This window comes from Podarcis tiliguerta (genome assembly GCF_965153285.1).
Source record: "Podarcis tiliguerta genome assembly, chromosome: 4".
NCBI classification, from domain to species: Eukaryota; Metazoa; Chordata; class Lepidosauria; order Squamata; family Lacertidae; genus Podarcis; species Podarcis tiliguerta.
The window spans coordinates 3,683,800-3,700,806 of record NC_139537.1 but is presented as its reverse complement, the minus strand read 5'-3'; the positions used below and the strand labels follow the sequence as shown (position 1 = coordinate 3,700,806).

The 17,007-nt window shown below is 42.5% G+C and overlaps 1 protein-coding gene across 7 annotated transcripts in view; it reads right to left on the bottom strand.

Annotated features, from left to right (window-relative positions):
• Nucleotides 1–17,007, bottom strand: part of LOC310675521 (disintegrin and metalloproteinase domain-containing protein 21-like) — a 37,559-nt gene that overhangs the window by 19,956 nt on the left and 596 nt on the right. For 5 of the 7 annotated variants that reach the window (XR_014510181.1, XM_083436291.1, XM_083436290.1 and 2 more), the window contains exons 2-10: nt 15,835–15,911; nt 14,404–14,465; nt 14,057–14,135; nt 13,518–13,594; nt 11,802–12,003; nt 8,829–8,897; nt 6,459–6,530; nt 2,445–2,617; nt 1,559–1,637 (exon numbers count right to left, since the gene is read on the bottom strand). Coding sequence is in view for 6 of the 7 variants with exons in the window: in XM_083436290.1 (XP_083292416.1) it covers nt 1,559–1,637; nt 2,445–2,617; nt 6,459–6,530; nt 8,829–8,897; nt 11,802–12,003; nt 13,518–13,594; nt 14,057–14,135; nt 14,404–14,465; nt 15,835–15,911 (890 nt within the window). In the remaining variant the exon portion in view is untranslated. Of the gene's footprint in view, nt 1–1,558; nt 1,638–2,444; nt 2,618–6,458; nt 6,531–8,828; nt 8,898–11,801; nt 12,004–13,517; nt 13,617–14,056; nt 14,136–14,403; nt 14,466–15,834; nt 15,912–17,007 lie in introns of those variants that run through there. The other 2 variants (XM_083436288.1, XM_083436289.1) reach the window with 2 other exon arrangements.

Sequence of the window (17,007 nt, the reverse complement as noted above, 5' to 3'; positions counted from 1 at the left end):
GAAGGGACTGAGGTCATCAGAATATCAAACACTTTCAATAAATACACACTTCATTTACATCCTTTGAGTATATTCCAACTGCTTTAAAAATATGCAAATTGGGTTCTACCCTACAACTATATCTTTTGGAAGATGATTTCAGCATTTGTGCTATTGAAAGGAAGTCGTTTCTCTCTCCCCCACCCCCCACATTATGCCTTAATACATTTTGAGACCTGGATTTGTTTTGTCCTTGCTACTTTCCTCTTTTTCAACAGCCCACTCCGCCCCCAGTCCCAAGCTGAGTAGTTCACATGGAGGCCAGAAGAAGAACAGCTGATTCTTCCATTCCCTCAGCAGGATCAGCCATGAGACAGAAGACCAGAAGCCCCTGCTGACCTGCCTGTCCCATTCCCACCCCACTTCCTAGACCAACAACCACCAGATTTCATCCTCCTTCCCATCAGCACCCCCTCAAGTTTGACAGTGGAGACACAAATTCAGTCACCCACCACCTCCTGTGAACCTTTCCAAACTACACAGCAGTCCCCAATGATGCCAGCCGTAGTACCAGCACAGGCCTAACGCCAAGCTAAGGTCTGAGCCCTTTCCAAACACTTACCCACCCCACCCCAACCTATGCTCAAGGTCTGATGCCAGACATGGTCCCATCCTCCCGGTCAATCACTCTTTTCCCTCCCCATCACCTTCACTCAGATGGAGCTAGTTGGGGCCTTTCCCATGGCACCGCAGCCTCATCACTTGATTAGAAGTCCCTATGCTTGCCCATGCAGGCCACCTCCATTTTCCTATGGCACTGGGCCAGGTTAGATCCAGCTGCTAATGATGGATGGACATTGAAGGCTGTAACCAAGTGCCCACTCAGCATAGGTCCAGTAAAGATGTTTTCAATGGGGTTGCACTCACCTTGAAGGATCAAGTGCACTGCCTGGGGGTAATTGTTTTTTGCCACTGGGTGTACAACTGGTCATATTGCCTTATACTAGCTTCAGCTGGTGGCCCAGCTGCAGCTCTATCTGGATGGGAATAAACTCACTTCAACGATCTATGCCCAGCTAACCTCATGGCTGGATTACTGCCATGTGTTGTAGCCATAATGGCTCTACTCTGCTTCCAGAGTCAGAGGCAGTATGCTTCTGAATAACAGTTGGAAACCGCAGGAGGGCAAGGTACCGCTGTACTCAGGTCCACTGGCCTGATCCAGCTGCCTAGTCTTATATTGTTATGAGACATTTGTGTAAAGCAACTAATAGGTTAATTAAATAATAGTATTATATTTGTACAAGGGGTGAATGGTGATAGAACTATCACTCTTGCCTCAATCTACAGTCCATATTTGAGCCAAATCTCCTTTCCCTGGCAGCTGTGTTATTTTAAAAAAACTGCAGCAAATTTCCTTTGGTCACAGGTAGCTTGGCCCCAATGGAATGCAATGGAATGGAAAGGAAGGTCTGGAGAACTAGTGGCTGAACCCCTATTTACCTTCCTCCCTCTGGCAGCCTACTAATTTTAGGAATATATTACAAAGACAAAAATAAAGATACTGATAATCACCTACATGAATAGCAGACACTGAAACTAGAGTGTAAAGACAAAACCGGTCCCCCCAAGAAAGTCCAGCAGGAAACCCTTTAGCCCTGTAACATAACAGAAGATATTACTGTACATGTTATAGTTATAAAACACTGCAAAAGTTACAGAGTGGCTATCTTGCCCAAGTTTATGAGCAGAACATTTTAATCTTCCTTTAATCTACAGATTTAATGTACGCTTCCTCCCTGTGTATACTTTGTAAGAAGCTGGAGTATGAATGAACAATAATAATAATAATGAATGAATAAGCTAAGACCAAAGACAAGGGAAGGGTCCTTGCTAGGGTTCCTACTATAAACTGATACAGGTGCAAAGGAATTTTTTAAAATGTTTTTCCCCCCATTACTTGTGTATTTGCCACTCAGGGCTTCTTTAGGATAATGATGATGATGATGATGATGATGATGATGATGATGAGGTAAAAAGGTAAAGGTACCCCTGCCCGTACGGGCCAGTCTTGACAGACTCTAGGGTTGTGCGCCCATCTCACTCAAAGAGGCCGGGGGCCAGCGCTGTCCGAAGACACTTCCGGGTCACGTGGCCAGCGTGACATCGCTGCTCTGGCGAGCCAGAGCCACACACGGAAACGCCGTTTACCTTCCCGCTAGTAAGCGGTCCCTATTTATCTACTTGCACCCGGGGGTGCTTTCGAACTGCTAGGTTGGCAGGCGCTGGAACCGAACAGCGGGAGCGCACCCCGCCACGGGGATTCGAACCGCCGACCTTTCGATCGGCAAGCCCTAGGCGCTGAGGCTTTAACCCATGATGAGATAATGTAATAATAATCTGGCCTTTTCATATTGTTGAAAAAGAAGGCAGACAATTTCAAGAAAGAAACTGTAGAGTCTTACGTAATTATTCCTGAATGATCAAAATGCACATTTGGCTGCAGCTCAGAGATGGCATATTGGTAAAATGCAGCTAAAGTCACGCCAAGATTCTCAGTATCAATTGTTATGTAGTCTCTTTCTGTCCACAACTCCAATCCTACCAAATAAAGGTGAAGACCTAATGGCAAGTATATCTGAAAACAGAAAACACCAAATTGGGCAGTTATAATGCATAGTATTGTTGCCAAAGTGCCTCCATTTTGGCCCACCACCTCCAGTTTCCCCTTTCATAGTTGTTGTGGTGTCAAGAGCCAACAGCAATGTTTCCTGGCGGTCAGGAACACTGCCCATCCCACACGGCTATGATTAATCAAAGAAACCTAGAATTGTGGAGTTGAAAGGGACTTGTTGAGAAAGGACAACTCTTACTCAAGTTACAAGAAAGGAGATTCCCACTAAACATCAGGAAGAACTTTCTGACAGCAAGAGTAGTTTGACAGTGGAACGGACTCCTCAGGAGGTGGTGGACTCTCCTTCATTGGAGATTTTTAAGCAGAGGTTGGATCTCCATCTGCCAGTGCATCCCCAACTACACTCAGTTTTCTCTTGCCTCTGTATAATGAAACTGAAGAGAACATTATCACTTCCTCCCAAGGAGGAATCTAGCATCTAGATCAAGGGAAGTAATAATGCCACTGTATTCTGCTCTGGTCAGACCTCACCTGGAGTACTGTGTCCAGTTCTGGGCACCACAGTTCAAGAAGGACACTGACAAACTGGAACGTGTCCAGAGGAGGGCAACCAAAATGGTCAAAGGCCTGGAAACGATGCCTTATGAGGAACGGCTAAGGGAGCTGGGCATGTTTAGCCTGGAGAAGAGGAGGTTAAGGGGTGATATGATAGCCATGTTCAAATATATAAAAGACTGTCACATAGAGGAGGGAGAAAGGTTGTTTTCTGCTGCTCCAGAGAAGCGGACACGGAGCAATGGATCCAAACTACAAGAAAGAAGATTCCACCTAAACATTAGGAAGAACTTCCTGACAGTAAGAGCTGTTCGACCGTGGAATTTGCTGCCAAGGAGTGTGGTGGAGTCTCCTTCTTTGGAGGTCTTTAAGCAGAGGCTTGACAACCATATGTCAGGAGTGCTCTGATGGTGTTTCCTGCTTGGCAGGGGGTTGGACTCCATGGCCCTTGTGGTCTCTTCCAACTCTATGATTCTATGATTCTATGAAGGTTCCCAGGATTTCCACTTTGTCCAGCAGTTCCTTCTTGTTGGTGAGGACCAGGTCCATGAGAGATTATCCCCTTGTTGCTTCTTCCACCTTCTGGGAAATGAAATTGTCAGCAAGGCAATGGAGGAATTTGTTGGACCTTACGTTCTTGGCAGAGTCTGAGTTCCAACAGATATTGGGGTACTTGAAGTCTCCCATGACTGCTATCTCTCTCCTTTTTGAATGTTTGGTAATCTGCTCTAGGAAGGCATCAGCTAAGTTTTAGCCTGGCTTGAATTCTACAGCAGACACCCACAGTAACACCACGATTTCCCTCTCCTGCAGTTTTTACCTATGCACTCTCAATCTGCCTTCCATGCTCCAAGTCATGAATTGCTTCTCAAGTGTACACCTTTACATATAATGCTACTCTTCTTCATGTTTGGTATATTCCTTTTGAATAAGTTAAACCCCTCCATTTCTACATCGATGCAAATGTCACAGCCCTTGGATGCTGCAGAACAATGTCTTGTTTGCATTTGGGTGTCAAGGAAATGGGACATTAGGGTTTGAACTAAATGACCCTTTGGGTCCCTTCCAACTCTACATTTCTATGAAGGCACCACTCTGCCAGTTTTCGATGAAGTATGCCAAAACCTTATACACTGCCTTTATAACAATTTTCAGAAATCATTCCTGGCACTTTCAACCCATTTGAATCCAGTGGACCTTCTTTTACAGCAGACAATTTTAATATACTTTTGTTTTCCTAAAGTTATAATTGTTTTTGGACTCCTGTATTTGATGTATTATTAAGAGCAATCTGCTTGATTGACTCTTGGAACTTCTAGCTGGGTGTACACTCTGCAGTCATGCCCACTGAAAATCCTACTGTGGTTTGGGGGTGCCTGCTCTCCCAGTCATGGGCATAGCCGGGGGGGTGCAGAGGGGGGCAGCTGACCCCCTATATCAAGTTAAACAATAAAAATATTTAACTAACTGACCAATCACATTGGTTCTGCCACCCCCAACAAAGCCCCACCCCCAACAAAAATCCTGGCTACACCTATGCTCCCAGTCCTTCTGCTTCTGGTTGCCCTAGAATCATAGAATCATAGAATCATAGAGTTGGAAGAGGCCACAAGGGCCATCGAGTCCAACCCCCTGCCAAGCAGGAAACACCATCAGAGCACTCCTGACATATGGTTGTCAAGCCTCTGCTTAAAGACCTCCAAAGAAGGAGACTCCACCACACTCCTTGGCAGCAAATTCCACTGTCAAACAGCTCTTACTGCCAGGAAGTTCTTCCTAACGTTTAGGTGGAATCTTCTTTCTTGTAGTTTGGATCCATTGCTCCGTGTCCGCTTCTCTGGAGCAGCAGAAAACAACCTTTCTCCCTCCTCTATGTGACATCCTTTTATATATTTGAACATGGCTATCATATCACCCCTTAACCTCCTCTTCTCCAGGCTAAACATGCCCAGCTCCCTACTAAAGCCTGAGAACAGCTGGTCCAATTTTTGCATGCCAAGCATACTTACCGTACTTCATTTGTTTCAACAGATTAGGGACAGGTAACAATCCCCCTTATCTCTTTGTCTCTCTCCCCTCACATTTTCTTCCTCGCTTTCCAATACATTCTCTCTCTCTGTCTGTCTCATTCACCCCCACTCTTTCAAAGATAGCTTTCCCAATTTATATTTCTAACAATGGTTCAGAGATTGATGCTTTGTAGAATTTTCCCCTTGTCTTCAAATTCCCTTTTGGGGTTAAGTCCTGTAGTCTTGTGTCTTTTTTTTCTTTGTCAAACCCTTCTCTTCCAAAAAGCCTGATAGTGGTACTCTAAATCACCCTAATCCCTCAATAATTTGAATGCTGATGCTGTTCTGTTTTTATAATGCTGTTGCTTTTTAAGTGTTTGTTTGCAGTATATTTTATGCTATTTTACTGCTATAAATTCTTTATTGCATTATGTTCTATTACATTATTTGTTACGGTCTTATTTGTAAGCTACCTTAACGGTCCTTCACGACTGAAAATTCATGGTATGAAATAAAGTGAATAATAATAAATAGTAGGTACCCTACCTTCACAGGGAAGGCTGTCTCTGCAAGGGCCTCCCACTTGCAGAAATGAAAGGACAAAACATTACGCTTAGAATACTGGGGCACAGTAATTCAAATAGGTCATTTTTGACTGACTCAGTCAAGAAAATGAAATCACAAACAAAGGCATTAGAGACTCCCTGGTCAGTTATCATTCCATTTCACATCTTTCTTTTGGAGAAAACAATGTAGTTAAAAGAGGTTAGCTTCAGTTTAAGGCGCACCTGAATTTTCTAGTCTTCTGGAAGTGTACCTGTTTGTTATTTAGACTGGATATGGCCTGAGGCTACACTTACTATATGCAAAGAAAAACATTATTTAAAAATACTATAAAATATAAACAATAAGTTTAAGGATAAGAAAAGTTCTAGGGCACCATTAAATTGATTTTTAAAAAACAAGAATATTTGCAGGGTCAGGATGCGATCAAAGCTAAACCAAAATCTTGGATATCTGAATTGTTTTCTATTGGGGCAGCAATCAGTTCTCCGTGAGATTCACAGAAAAGACTTTTAAAAGAAGCAAGAATTCATTGAGATAATAGGGTTTCGCTCCATAGTTTTCTGTTTGTCTAACTGACAAACTTACATATAAAACCCATGGGAGAATAGTGTCTGCCCATCCTGCTTCATCTCATATTTTGTGTATCCCTGTGACCATTTAGAGTGATTATGTTTAACATGCCCTTCACAAAAGGTCTTATAAAATATACTCACACTGTGAACATCAGAGATCATACGAAGCATTATCAACACTAACTGAGTTTCATTGCGATGATTGAGAATAAACTAAGAGATAGAGAAAAGGAAAGACAAAAGGTTTAACTATGACTTGGGTTCTTCAGATGCATTGAAATTCCCTCCTCATCATTAATACTCCTTTGGATAATTTTCATTAAAATATTGTATGTTGAGAGTTTCATAAACCTAAGATTCTAAATGAATACAAATGCTCCATACTATTAGAAACTACAATCGATATAAAAAAATGTGTGGGATATATGCATCTTTGAACAACTATTGAAATTAGTAATGTAATCCCCCCCCCCTCAATAAACTATCCTGATTATTCCATTTAGCTAGCCAAGGATAACTATACACATCCTAATAACTCAGACTCTCAATATGATTTAACTGGAAGTCTGTAGTCCTGAAAACAAACTTGAAAGAGATCTGTAATATTTATGTTGATTGGTGTGGGCATGGGTGTATGTGTCATTGTATGTATATGAACACCACAACACACACGTAACTAGCTGTAAAGCAACATAAACATGATATGTAATAAAACTGTAATTTTAATCGTCAAATTTTTAATCAAAAAGCAGAGATATCGTTGGTATCTTCCTCCCACCAAATTGGCAAAAATGTACAGAACTAGTAGTAAAACTTGCTGGAAATGCAAGGAAAAGGATGGCGAATTCTTTCATATGGGGTGGTCATGTAATAAATTAAAAGAGTTCTGGGAATCGATTTATAACGAGTTAAAAAAGATGTTTAAGTATAGCTTTCCCAAAAAGCCAGATGAATTCTTGCTAGGTTTGGTGGGAGAAGATATTAAGAAGACTGATCAAAGATTATATTTGTACGCAACAACAGCAGCTAGAGTTCTGATAGCGCAAAAGTGGAAGCAACAGGAGATGCCGACAATAGGAGAATGGCAGATAAAGCTGGTTGAATACGCGGAGATGGCTAAATTGACACACAGAATTCGCAATCAGGAGGAGACAAAGTACCAAAAAGAATGGAGTAAATTTTTGATCTATATAAGTGAGAACTGTGCAAATTTGAAAACTTTAGCAGGATTGAAGTAAATCTTATGTCATGTTGTAATATCTAATCAAAGAAACTGTGAACTATAGAATAGAATAGGAAAACTGATGGAAGGGAAGGACGGAAGTCAACAGCTCTACGGAGCATAAAGTAGGATATATGTAATAAGATTTGATGTTTTACTGGTTTTGGTGGGTGTTGGTGGGTGATCTTAAATCTCAATAATTTTTTTTTTATAAAAAATAATAATCAAAAAGCACAGTTCCTGATGGCAACGTATCATATCTTCTATATGTATTGGTATCGTACAGTCCAAGGATTGTCAAGTCCAAAGATTACAATGCAGTTCCTGTTGCCAATGCCATTTCATAATGATATCTTCCTTCTGTATCATCCAACGTCTTAAGAGTGTTACAAGCAAAACTACCTTCTGCACCGTCCTATGTCTGAAAGTGTGACAAACAGAACTGATTGGTAACAAAAGGCAGCTAATGGTAGAATAGTTCTCAGGACACACCCTTGTTTCGCCCATCAGGCTTCTTCAGCGACAAAGGAAGGAAGATATCAGCATGAAATGGCATACCTTGGGATAAGAACTTAATTCGTTCCAGAAGTCTGTTCTTAACCTGAAGCTGTTCTTAACCTGAGATACCACTTTAGCTAATGGGGCCGCCACCACACAATTTCTCATCCTGAAGCAAAGTTCTTAACCCGACGTACTATTTCTGGGTTAGCGGAGTCTGTAACCTAAAGCGGATGTAACCTGAAGCGTCTGTAACCCGAGGTACCACTGTACATATAGAAGATATGATATGTTGCCATCAGGAACTGTGCTTTTGATATGATGATTAAAATTACAGTTTTATTACATATCATGTTTATGTTACTTTACAGCTAGTTACGTGTGTGTTGTGGTGTTCAAAAGATGGTTCACATAATGGCAATAGTGGTGTGTGTTGACTTAGTGTATGTATATGTGCCTGTGTATTACTATACATATGTTACTTGTAAGCCACTTTGGCATGATTTATATCATGAAAGGCAGGATATAAACAGTGGTAATAAGCCTACCATATATTTTAAGGTGGAAAGGTCTGCTTGATATGCATTTGAACACCTCTTAAAATATAACAACATTTTGCATTAGGAGGTTTTTGTCTATGTTTAGATACAATTGGACAACATTTTGACTCAAGACAGTGGACATCAAGCCTTTAAAAAATGCATTGATTTTTTGGTCTCAGTTCCTGAGCAACACCAAATATGAGGCTGCTAGTAAATAAATATGGCAACATTTACTATGGCAACATTTACCGTGCTTTTGTCAACAACAGCATAATATTCTAGATATCTGACAGATGGGTCATATTCAAGATCATCTAGCTGAAACAAAATATACATAAAACAAAGTTTCATTGCATAAATGTACCATGAATACTCCTTTAGAAGAAACCTAAACAGGCCTATCACCTAAAATTAACCTTACAATAAACAACTATACCCATTATTCAGCTAGAAGCTCTTACCCCAATAATTCTATTTCATCCATCCTTTACCCTAGTTAAATTTATTGGTTTAGTTATTTATAACCCGATAAGAGAAGTTATCTAGGTGGCTTACAAAGAACCAAACTTAAGAATCACCCTTACAATAAAAATACAATCGTATGCAACAAAAAAACCGCAACAATAGATTGAAATGAATAATATTATTATTTTAATTTATTACATACCCTTAACTCATATTCCCAGGGCAGGTTACAACAACTGAAAATGCAGTATTAAAAAGTTTAAAAACATTTAAACTGTTGTTTTAAGCTGTTTTTAACATTGTATGTTAAGTGTTAGAGATCTTCCTCTTTCAAAAAGTTTCTTCTGCAGATACAATAACCAAATGTGCCCAGTGGTGTAGCGTGGGGGGTGCAGGGGGGGCCGGCCGCACCGGGCGCAACATCTGGGGGGGGCGCGCTCGCACTCACTGCTCTCTGCCCCTACCTGGCTCGCTCACTCTCTCTCACTGCAGTGCTGGCTGTGCGAATCCGATCCGAGCCGCCGGGTCGTCGCCCACTGTGGAGGGGAGGGTGCCAGGCGTGCGGTGCGGTGCGGAGAGAGAGCGAGGGACTATCTGGGGGAGGGACAGTGCAGCAGGGGGGGGCGCAAATTACTTGCCTTGCCCCGGGTGCTGACAACCCACGCTACGCCACTGAATGTGCCCCTACCTTACACTATAGTCTCCCTTCTTCTCCTTTCTCATATTCAGAGGCATCAACTGTACAGGGTGAAAGGGGCTTCATCCCCCTTAATATTTGTGGGTAGGGGGCCAAGCCCCCCAATATTGAGGCCCCCCAAACAGATCAGCCTCCCACCTGCAAACACACCCTCCGAGCTCCCCATCCCCCACTTGCCGATGGGCAAGCGCTTGTGCAGTGGCATAGCGTGGGTTGTCAGCACCCGGGGCAAGGCAAGTAATTTGCGCCCCCCCCCCCCGCTGCACTGTCCCTCCCTCAGATAGTCCCTCGCTCTCTCTCCGCACCGCACCGCACGCCTGGCACCCCCCCCCCCACAGTGGGCGGCGACCCGGCGGCTCGGATCGGATTTGCACAGCCAGCACTGCAGTGAGAGAGAGTGAGTGAGCCAGGTAGGGGCAGAGAGCTGCGAGTGCGAGCGCCCCCCCCCCAGATGTTGCGCCCGGTGCGGCCGGCCCCCCCTGCACCCCCCACGCTACGCCACTGCACTTGTGTGCTGGCAGGGGCGAGGCACAGAGGGTCATCTTCACTCTCCGTGCTCTCCAGCCCCTGCCGCTGGCAGGGCGCAACGGGGATCTCTGCAGGGGGCACCTGGTTTGCATCTCCCCAGATTGCACACTCAGGGCAACGGCCCCCCGGCACCTCCCACCCAGCGTATGGTGTGCATATGATGTCATGTGACGCCGGGCCCCCTCAATGTGGGGGGCAAGTTGGTGCCCCTGCTCACACTCCACATCCTTCCCGGTCAAGACTACCATCCCTACTCTCTTTCAAACGGCACCATATTCAGCAACAGAGGATGTCACTAATATTTATTCTAATAAAAATATCTTTTTAATATCTATATGAAGCCGCTAGGAGAGATCATCAGGAGGTTTGGGCTGGGTGTTCATCAATATGCAGATGACACCCAGCTCTACCTCTCTTTCAAATCGGAACCAGTGAAGGCGGTGAAGGTCCTGTGTGAGTGCCTGGAGGTGGTTGGAGGATGGATGGCGGCTAACGGATTGAGGTTGAATCCTGACAAGACAGAAGTACTGTTTCTGGGGGACAGAAGGCGGGCGGATGTGGAGGACTCCCTGATCCTGAATAGGGTAACTGTGCTCCTGAAGGACCAGGTGCGCAGCCTGGGAGTCATTTTGGACTCACAAATGTCCATGGAGGCCCAGGTCAATTCTGTGTCCAGGACAGCTGTCTCCCAGCTCCATCTGGTACATGGGATGAGACCCTTCCTGCCCACATACTGTCTTGCCAGAGTGGTGCATGCTCTGGTTATCTCCCGCTTGGACTACTGCAATGTGCTCTATGTGGGGCTACCTTTGAAGGTGACCTGGAAACTGCAACTAATCCAGAATGTGGCAGCTAGACTGCTGACTGGGAGTGGCCACCGGGACCACATAACACCGGGCCTGAGAGATTGGCTCCCAGGATGTTTCCAAGCACAATTCAAAGTGTTGGTGCTGACCTTGAAAGCCCTAAACGGCCTCGGTCCAGTATACCTGAAGGAGCGTCTCCACCCCCATCATCCAGCCGGGACACTGAGGTCCAGTGCCGAGGGCCTTCTGGCAGTTCCCTCATTGCGAGAAGTGAGGTTACAGGGAACCAGACAGAGGGCCTTCTTGGTAGTGGCGCCCACCCTGTGGAATGTGAAGGAAATAAGCAGCTATCCTATCTTTAAAAGACATCTGAAGGCAGCCCTTTTTAGGGAAGGTTTTAATATTTAATGCTGTATTGTTTTTAACACTCGATTGGCAGCCGCCCAGAGTGGCTGGGGAAACTCAGCCAGATGGGTGGGGCATAAATAAATTATTATTATTATTATTATTTCCCACCAAGCAGCAATGTGGAATGGCTGAAACTATCAAAATTGATGGTGGGAACCGAGCTTTTCCATTTCCCTTCTACCCACCCCAACAGTCAGGAACATATCTTTCTACATTCCCAAACAGGTAAGAAGGATCTTAGGCTTAGACTATTTAAGCCACATTCGGTCCATAAGATCAATTTAATGTATGGATTCAGCAAAACCAAAAACTACTTACTTCCATGGCAGAAGGAATTGGGCCATCACTGTCAACTATTCTTATTTCTCCAGCTTCACTTCCTAAATATGTTCCATCTTCCATTATTCCTCTGCACGGTTCAAGGTGCTCTGGAGTCTTTCGATAAATAAGGTGTTGAAATGTGGAAGAGTTCTCAAAAGGTTCAATTTCATAGCATAAAGTCCCAATTTGCACATGTCCCCTGGGGGGTTGGGGCGGAAACCCAAAAGACAGACTTAGAGTCAACAAATCAGCAAATGCATTAAGCCAGGGAAAGGCGATTGATGGTCCTGGGTCATATTTATCTGGCTCAGTGGCGTAGCGTGGGTTGTCAGCACCCGGGGCAAGGCAAGTAATTTGCGCCCCCTGACCCGGGGCAAGGCAAGTAATTTGCCCCCCCCCCGCTGCACTGTCCCTCCCCCAGATAGTCCCTCGCTCTCTCTCCGCACCGCACGCCTGGCACCCTCCCCTCCACAGTGGGCGGCGACCCGGCGGCTCGGATCAGATTCGCACAGCCAGCACTGCAGTGAGAGAGAGTGAGTGAGCCAGGTAGGGGCAGAGAGCTGCGAGTGCGAGCGCCCCCCCCCCCATGTTGCGCCCGGTGCGGCCGGCCCCCCCCCCTGCACCCCCCACGCTACGCCACTGATCTGGCTGGCCCAATCAAATTTTAGCTTGGGTGAGTTCCCGCTAAGTATAGAACAGTAGGTTTTGCTGCATGGGTTGCATTGTCTAATATATTTATCATGGCTTGTATATTATCTTTGAGAGATATTTCCCTAATAAAGCCCTTTGATGTTCATTGATGTACTGCCCTATAACATAGTTTAATCTGTTTGCCATTATAATTGCCAAAAATTTATAATCCACATTTCAGATGGAGAACAGCCTGTGGCATTCAACTTTATGTATATTGCTATGAGGTTTCATTCCATGTACGTACTTGGACGATTCATAATTTGAATCATTTCATCATATAGTTCTTTAAGAATTGATGTTATTTTGCTACTTAGAATTGAAAGTATAATATATTTAGAATTGAAGGTATAAGTTTAAAGATTACCTACAGAAACACTATAAGATAATGAATGTTTGATGACATCTGATTGAATGTAAAAGGTTATTAGTAAAAAGTTTAAAAATTTAAAAAGACCCAATATTTTAAGATATAAGAAAATTAAGTTATATTAAGACATTAAAATCAAGACAAAACTAATTAAGACAGAGGGAAGGAATTTGCTGACTGAATATACGATTTGGAATACAGAGAAGGGAGATCTGGGGAGGTCGGAGAAATAAGTTAATGCAAGGAATATAATGAGGATAAAATTGTTTTTATTTTTTGTTTTTATTTTTTGATATTTTTCGCTGTTTTGTGTTTGTGTTTTATTGTATTTTTTTATTTCTGTTGTGTTGTTGTTTATTTTCTGTTGCTTTATCTCTTATGTAAAACCTAATAAAATATTTATAAAAAAAATAAAAATAGAATTGAAGGTATAACAAGTATATCTTGGGTCCCAAAAACTGCCTGCTTCCCACAGTGCCTTATCATTGTGTTTGCAAATACAAGAAATGAAAACTAAATTAAACTTAGACTAACTCATGGAGGGAAATATGCATAAAATCTACTCTGAGAATAGCCGTAGAGGCACAATTATTCACAACTTAAGGCTCATGGTATATCTCTCTCTTTCAGTTCTACCCCAACATCTTTATTACCAAAGCCCAAAGCAGGTAGAGAGGAAGGCCTGAGAGTCTAAGGCATCTTCTACATATCCACTGTAATAGCAGTCATCCTGCAAGGAACAAATACACATCCTTAGGAAAAAATCAAATGAAGTTGAATAGAACAGCTTGACAAAATGATTGAACCATTAATAACTTTGACATCCTGCACAAATCCAGGTGATTCATCATAAAACCCACACATTATTATTTCTGAATCACTTCTCATGAGGCATTTTGAAGCAATTTACAGTATGATATATACAAAACAATTCCACATATAAAAACAGTTTTAAAAATTACATATTAAAAAATGTAAAAGGAGCAAAATGCAGAACAGTTTGAATAAGATATTGGGTTTCAACCAGAAGTATTGATACTCCAGACACTGAAAATAAATCTACCTGAGTTCTACATAAACTTTCAGAATTTACCGTAAAAAAAAATTCCATTTTCACATGCCCATTTTTTAAAAATTGGGCACATGTCTTTTAATGCCTTAAACTATTGTGGTGCACATGAATAAAATTTACCTGAATATATGGATAATCTGCAATCCGGTCTCGCTTCACATTATATGTATAAATAGGCATATTTGCAGTTATAAAAGACCTGAAAGTTTTAAAATAAATCAAATGGCAGAATTATAGTTTGCTAGTTGCAATCTCTGAGGCATGGTAAAGTATTGCAATGGATTAAGATAGCTACTCCTCTGAAAGTTACTTTGTTCAGCGATCGGCTCAAACTTTCTGTTTTCACATCTTATTCTTATATCTTAATAAGAAAAAAAAAGAGAGAGTAGCCTTCCACATCTACAGGGAATGCCTCTTGCGACAGAAGTCACATATTCAACAATTTATCAACGGATGCAGCCACTTACCTCTGTTTAAGATGAACAACTCTGTCATTTTCTTCCATTTTAATAATATAAGACATATCTGTCTAAAGTTAGACGGGGGGGGGGGAATACAGAACAGTTAATTAATTCTCATTACCATCCTCCCTGAGAACTTACTCTTAATTTATCATGTATTCAAGCTTGGAGAGGGTGGAGCTTATGTGAAAAGCTTAATATAACAGTTATGTACTTATTTATATAAATCAGTTGGTTGTAAACTTGATTAGACCTATTCATGTCTATCAGTGCTCTGACTATACCTCTATGTACCACGTTCTGGGAGCAAATGATGTCAAAACTAGCAATAAATTTTGATAGGGAAATCAGATACCGATTATCTTTTGTTGTTACTTTTTAAAAATTACTAAAAGACTAAAAGAAAAGAATTCATTTTAGTTCCCCTTTCCTTTCTCCAAACTTGTTTCAGCAAGATTATGCTATTGTGATTTAAAGAAGAACAAACAGGCCTGGAAACAGCCAAGGCACAGTTTCCCAAACTCTCCAGTAAGATTTTTGAAAGGGAGGTGAAGTCTTGTCAGACTACAGACTGTGTCAGGGAGATAGGTATAGTCAATGTTAACTCACAGCCATGCAGCAATTAAAATAGAAAAATAATATTCTACAAGCAATGAACTCCATCAGTGTGTATGCATGTATGCCAGTGGTCAACAAAAGAGGTTTAAAGACTGTCTCAAGGCAAATCTTTAAAAATGTAGTATAAACACCAACAATTGGGAAACACTTGCCTGCGAGTGCTGCAGTTGGAGAACAGCCTTGACCAAAGGTGTCATGGGCTTTGAAGACACTCGAACTCAGGACGCAAGGGAGAAGCGTGCTAAGAGGAAGGCACACTTGGCAAATTCACATCGTGATCAACTGCCCGGAAACCAATGTCCCCATTGTGGAAAGACGTGTGGATCCAGAATTGGCCTCCACAGTCACTTACGGACTCATTGTTAAGACCATGTTTATGGAAGACAAACTTACTCGGCTATGAGGGATCGCCAAAGAAGAAAGAAGATATGTATATGTGTGAGTATTATAGCATATATCACACACACACCAAACTCTTGTACAGAGCTTTCCAAACTATGTGTCGCGACACTGCAGTGTGTGTATCATGTAAACACTCCCCGTGTTCCTCTTGGAGCTAGAAAGGGTTTAGTTTAACCTCTGGTTTGCTAATAAAAACAGAATTACTGAGACCCCCAGGTATAGGGCGGTATATAAATTCAATAAATACCAATAACAATGACTGTGTCATGATATGATGCATGTCTAAGAGTGTGTCACCAACATGAAACGATTTGAAAGCTCTGCTCTAGAAAATACTAGATCACTGACTGCATTTTAAGAAATTAAGTTTTAAGAAATATCTGGAGCAACTCAAATGGTATTCAAAAGGAAAATTACTTTGCTACCCTTTGATTCCAGCCGCTTTGGCACTATTACTTCAGAGTAAATGTATCTTTGTGTTGGTTGTACAAAACCTATAAAGAAACAGAAGAGGGAAATCAACATTTGTAATCGATGGAATATCTTCTTTCCCATTCTGATGCTTTAGAGCCAAATTTAGTTGTAAATTTAGTTTTGAATTTTATTTAAAAGGTTTTAATGCCACCTTTCAGTGAAGGGCAGCTTACAACAGCATAATAAAATAAAATAAGAGATAGCAATTAAAGCAACAACATGAAAATCAACAAGTGAATAGATAAAAGTAAGCAGCAAAAAAAAAAAATCTATTAAAAACAGCCTGTGAAATTCAGCAGAACAGATAAACCTATAGCCATCTTAGCTAGATTGTTTATTTTGTTAAAGCCAAGGCAAATAAAACTGTCTAGACATGGCACCATAATAACACGAGAGGGGGCAAGACGGACCTGCCCAAGGAAGACTTATCACAGATGGTGCGCCCTGGCCTGCACCAGCCACCACGTGTGACTATAGATGGTGGGTAACAGAGAAGAGGATTGGAAATAAGGGTTGGAACGGCTGGCATGGTAGGAAGCAATCTTTCAGCCGGCAAGCCATTTAACGCTTATCAGAAATACTTGTTGTTGTTGTTGTTTAGTCGTTTAGTCGTGTCCGACTCTTCGTGACCCCCTGGACCAGAGCACGCCAGGCACTCCTGTCTTCCACTGCCTCCTGCAGTTTGGTCAAACTCATGCTGGTAGCTTCGAGGACACTGTCCAACCATCTTGTCCTCTATCATCATCAAAGAAACCTAGAATTGTGGAGTTGAAAGGGACCTGTTCTTTCTCAACACGATCCTGTTCTCACAGTGGCCAAGCAGGTGCCTCAGTGGGAAACCCGCAAGAGGAATCGAACGCAAAACCCGTTTCCTCTCCTGCGGTTTCCTGCAAGTGGGATTCAGAAGCATTGCTGCCTCCAACCCGGGAAGCACAGCTCAGCCGTTGCGACTAGCAGCCATTCATAGCTGTCTCTCCCTCCGCTAATTGGTCTAAAAACCCTTTTGGAAGCCATGCAAGTGGGTGGCCCTCGCTGCCTCCTGTGGCAGGGAGTTCCACAGCTGAACTGTGCAAATCAGGAGTTTATTTCCTCTGCCCTGACTCTTCCAACATTCGG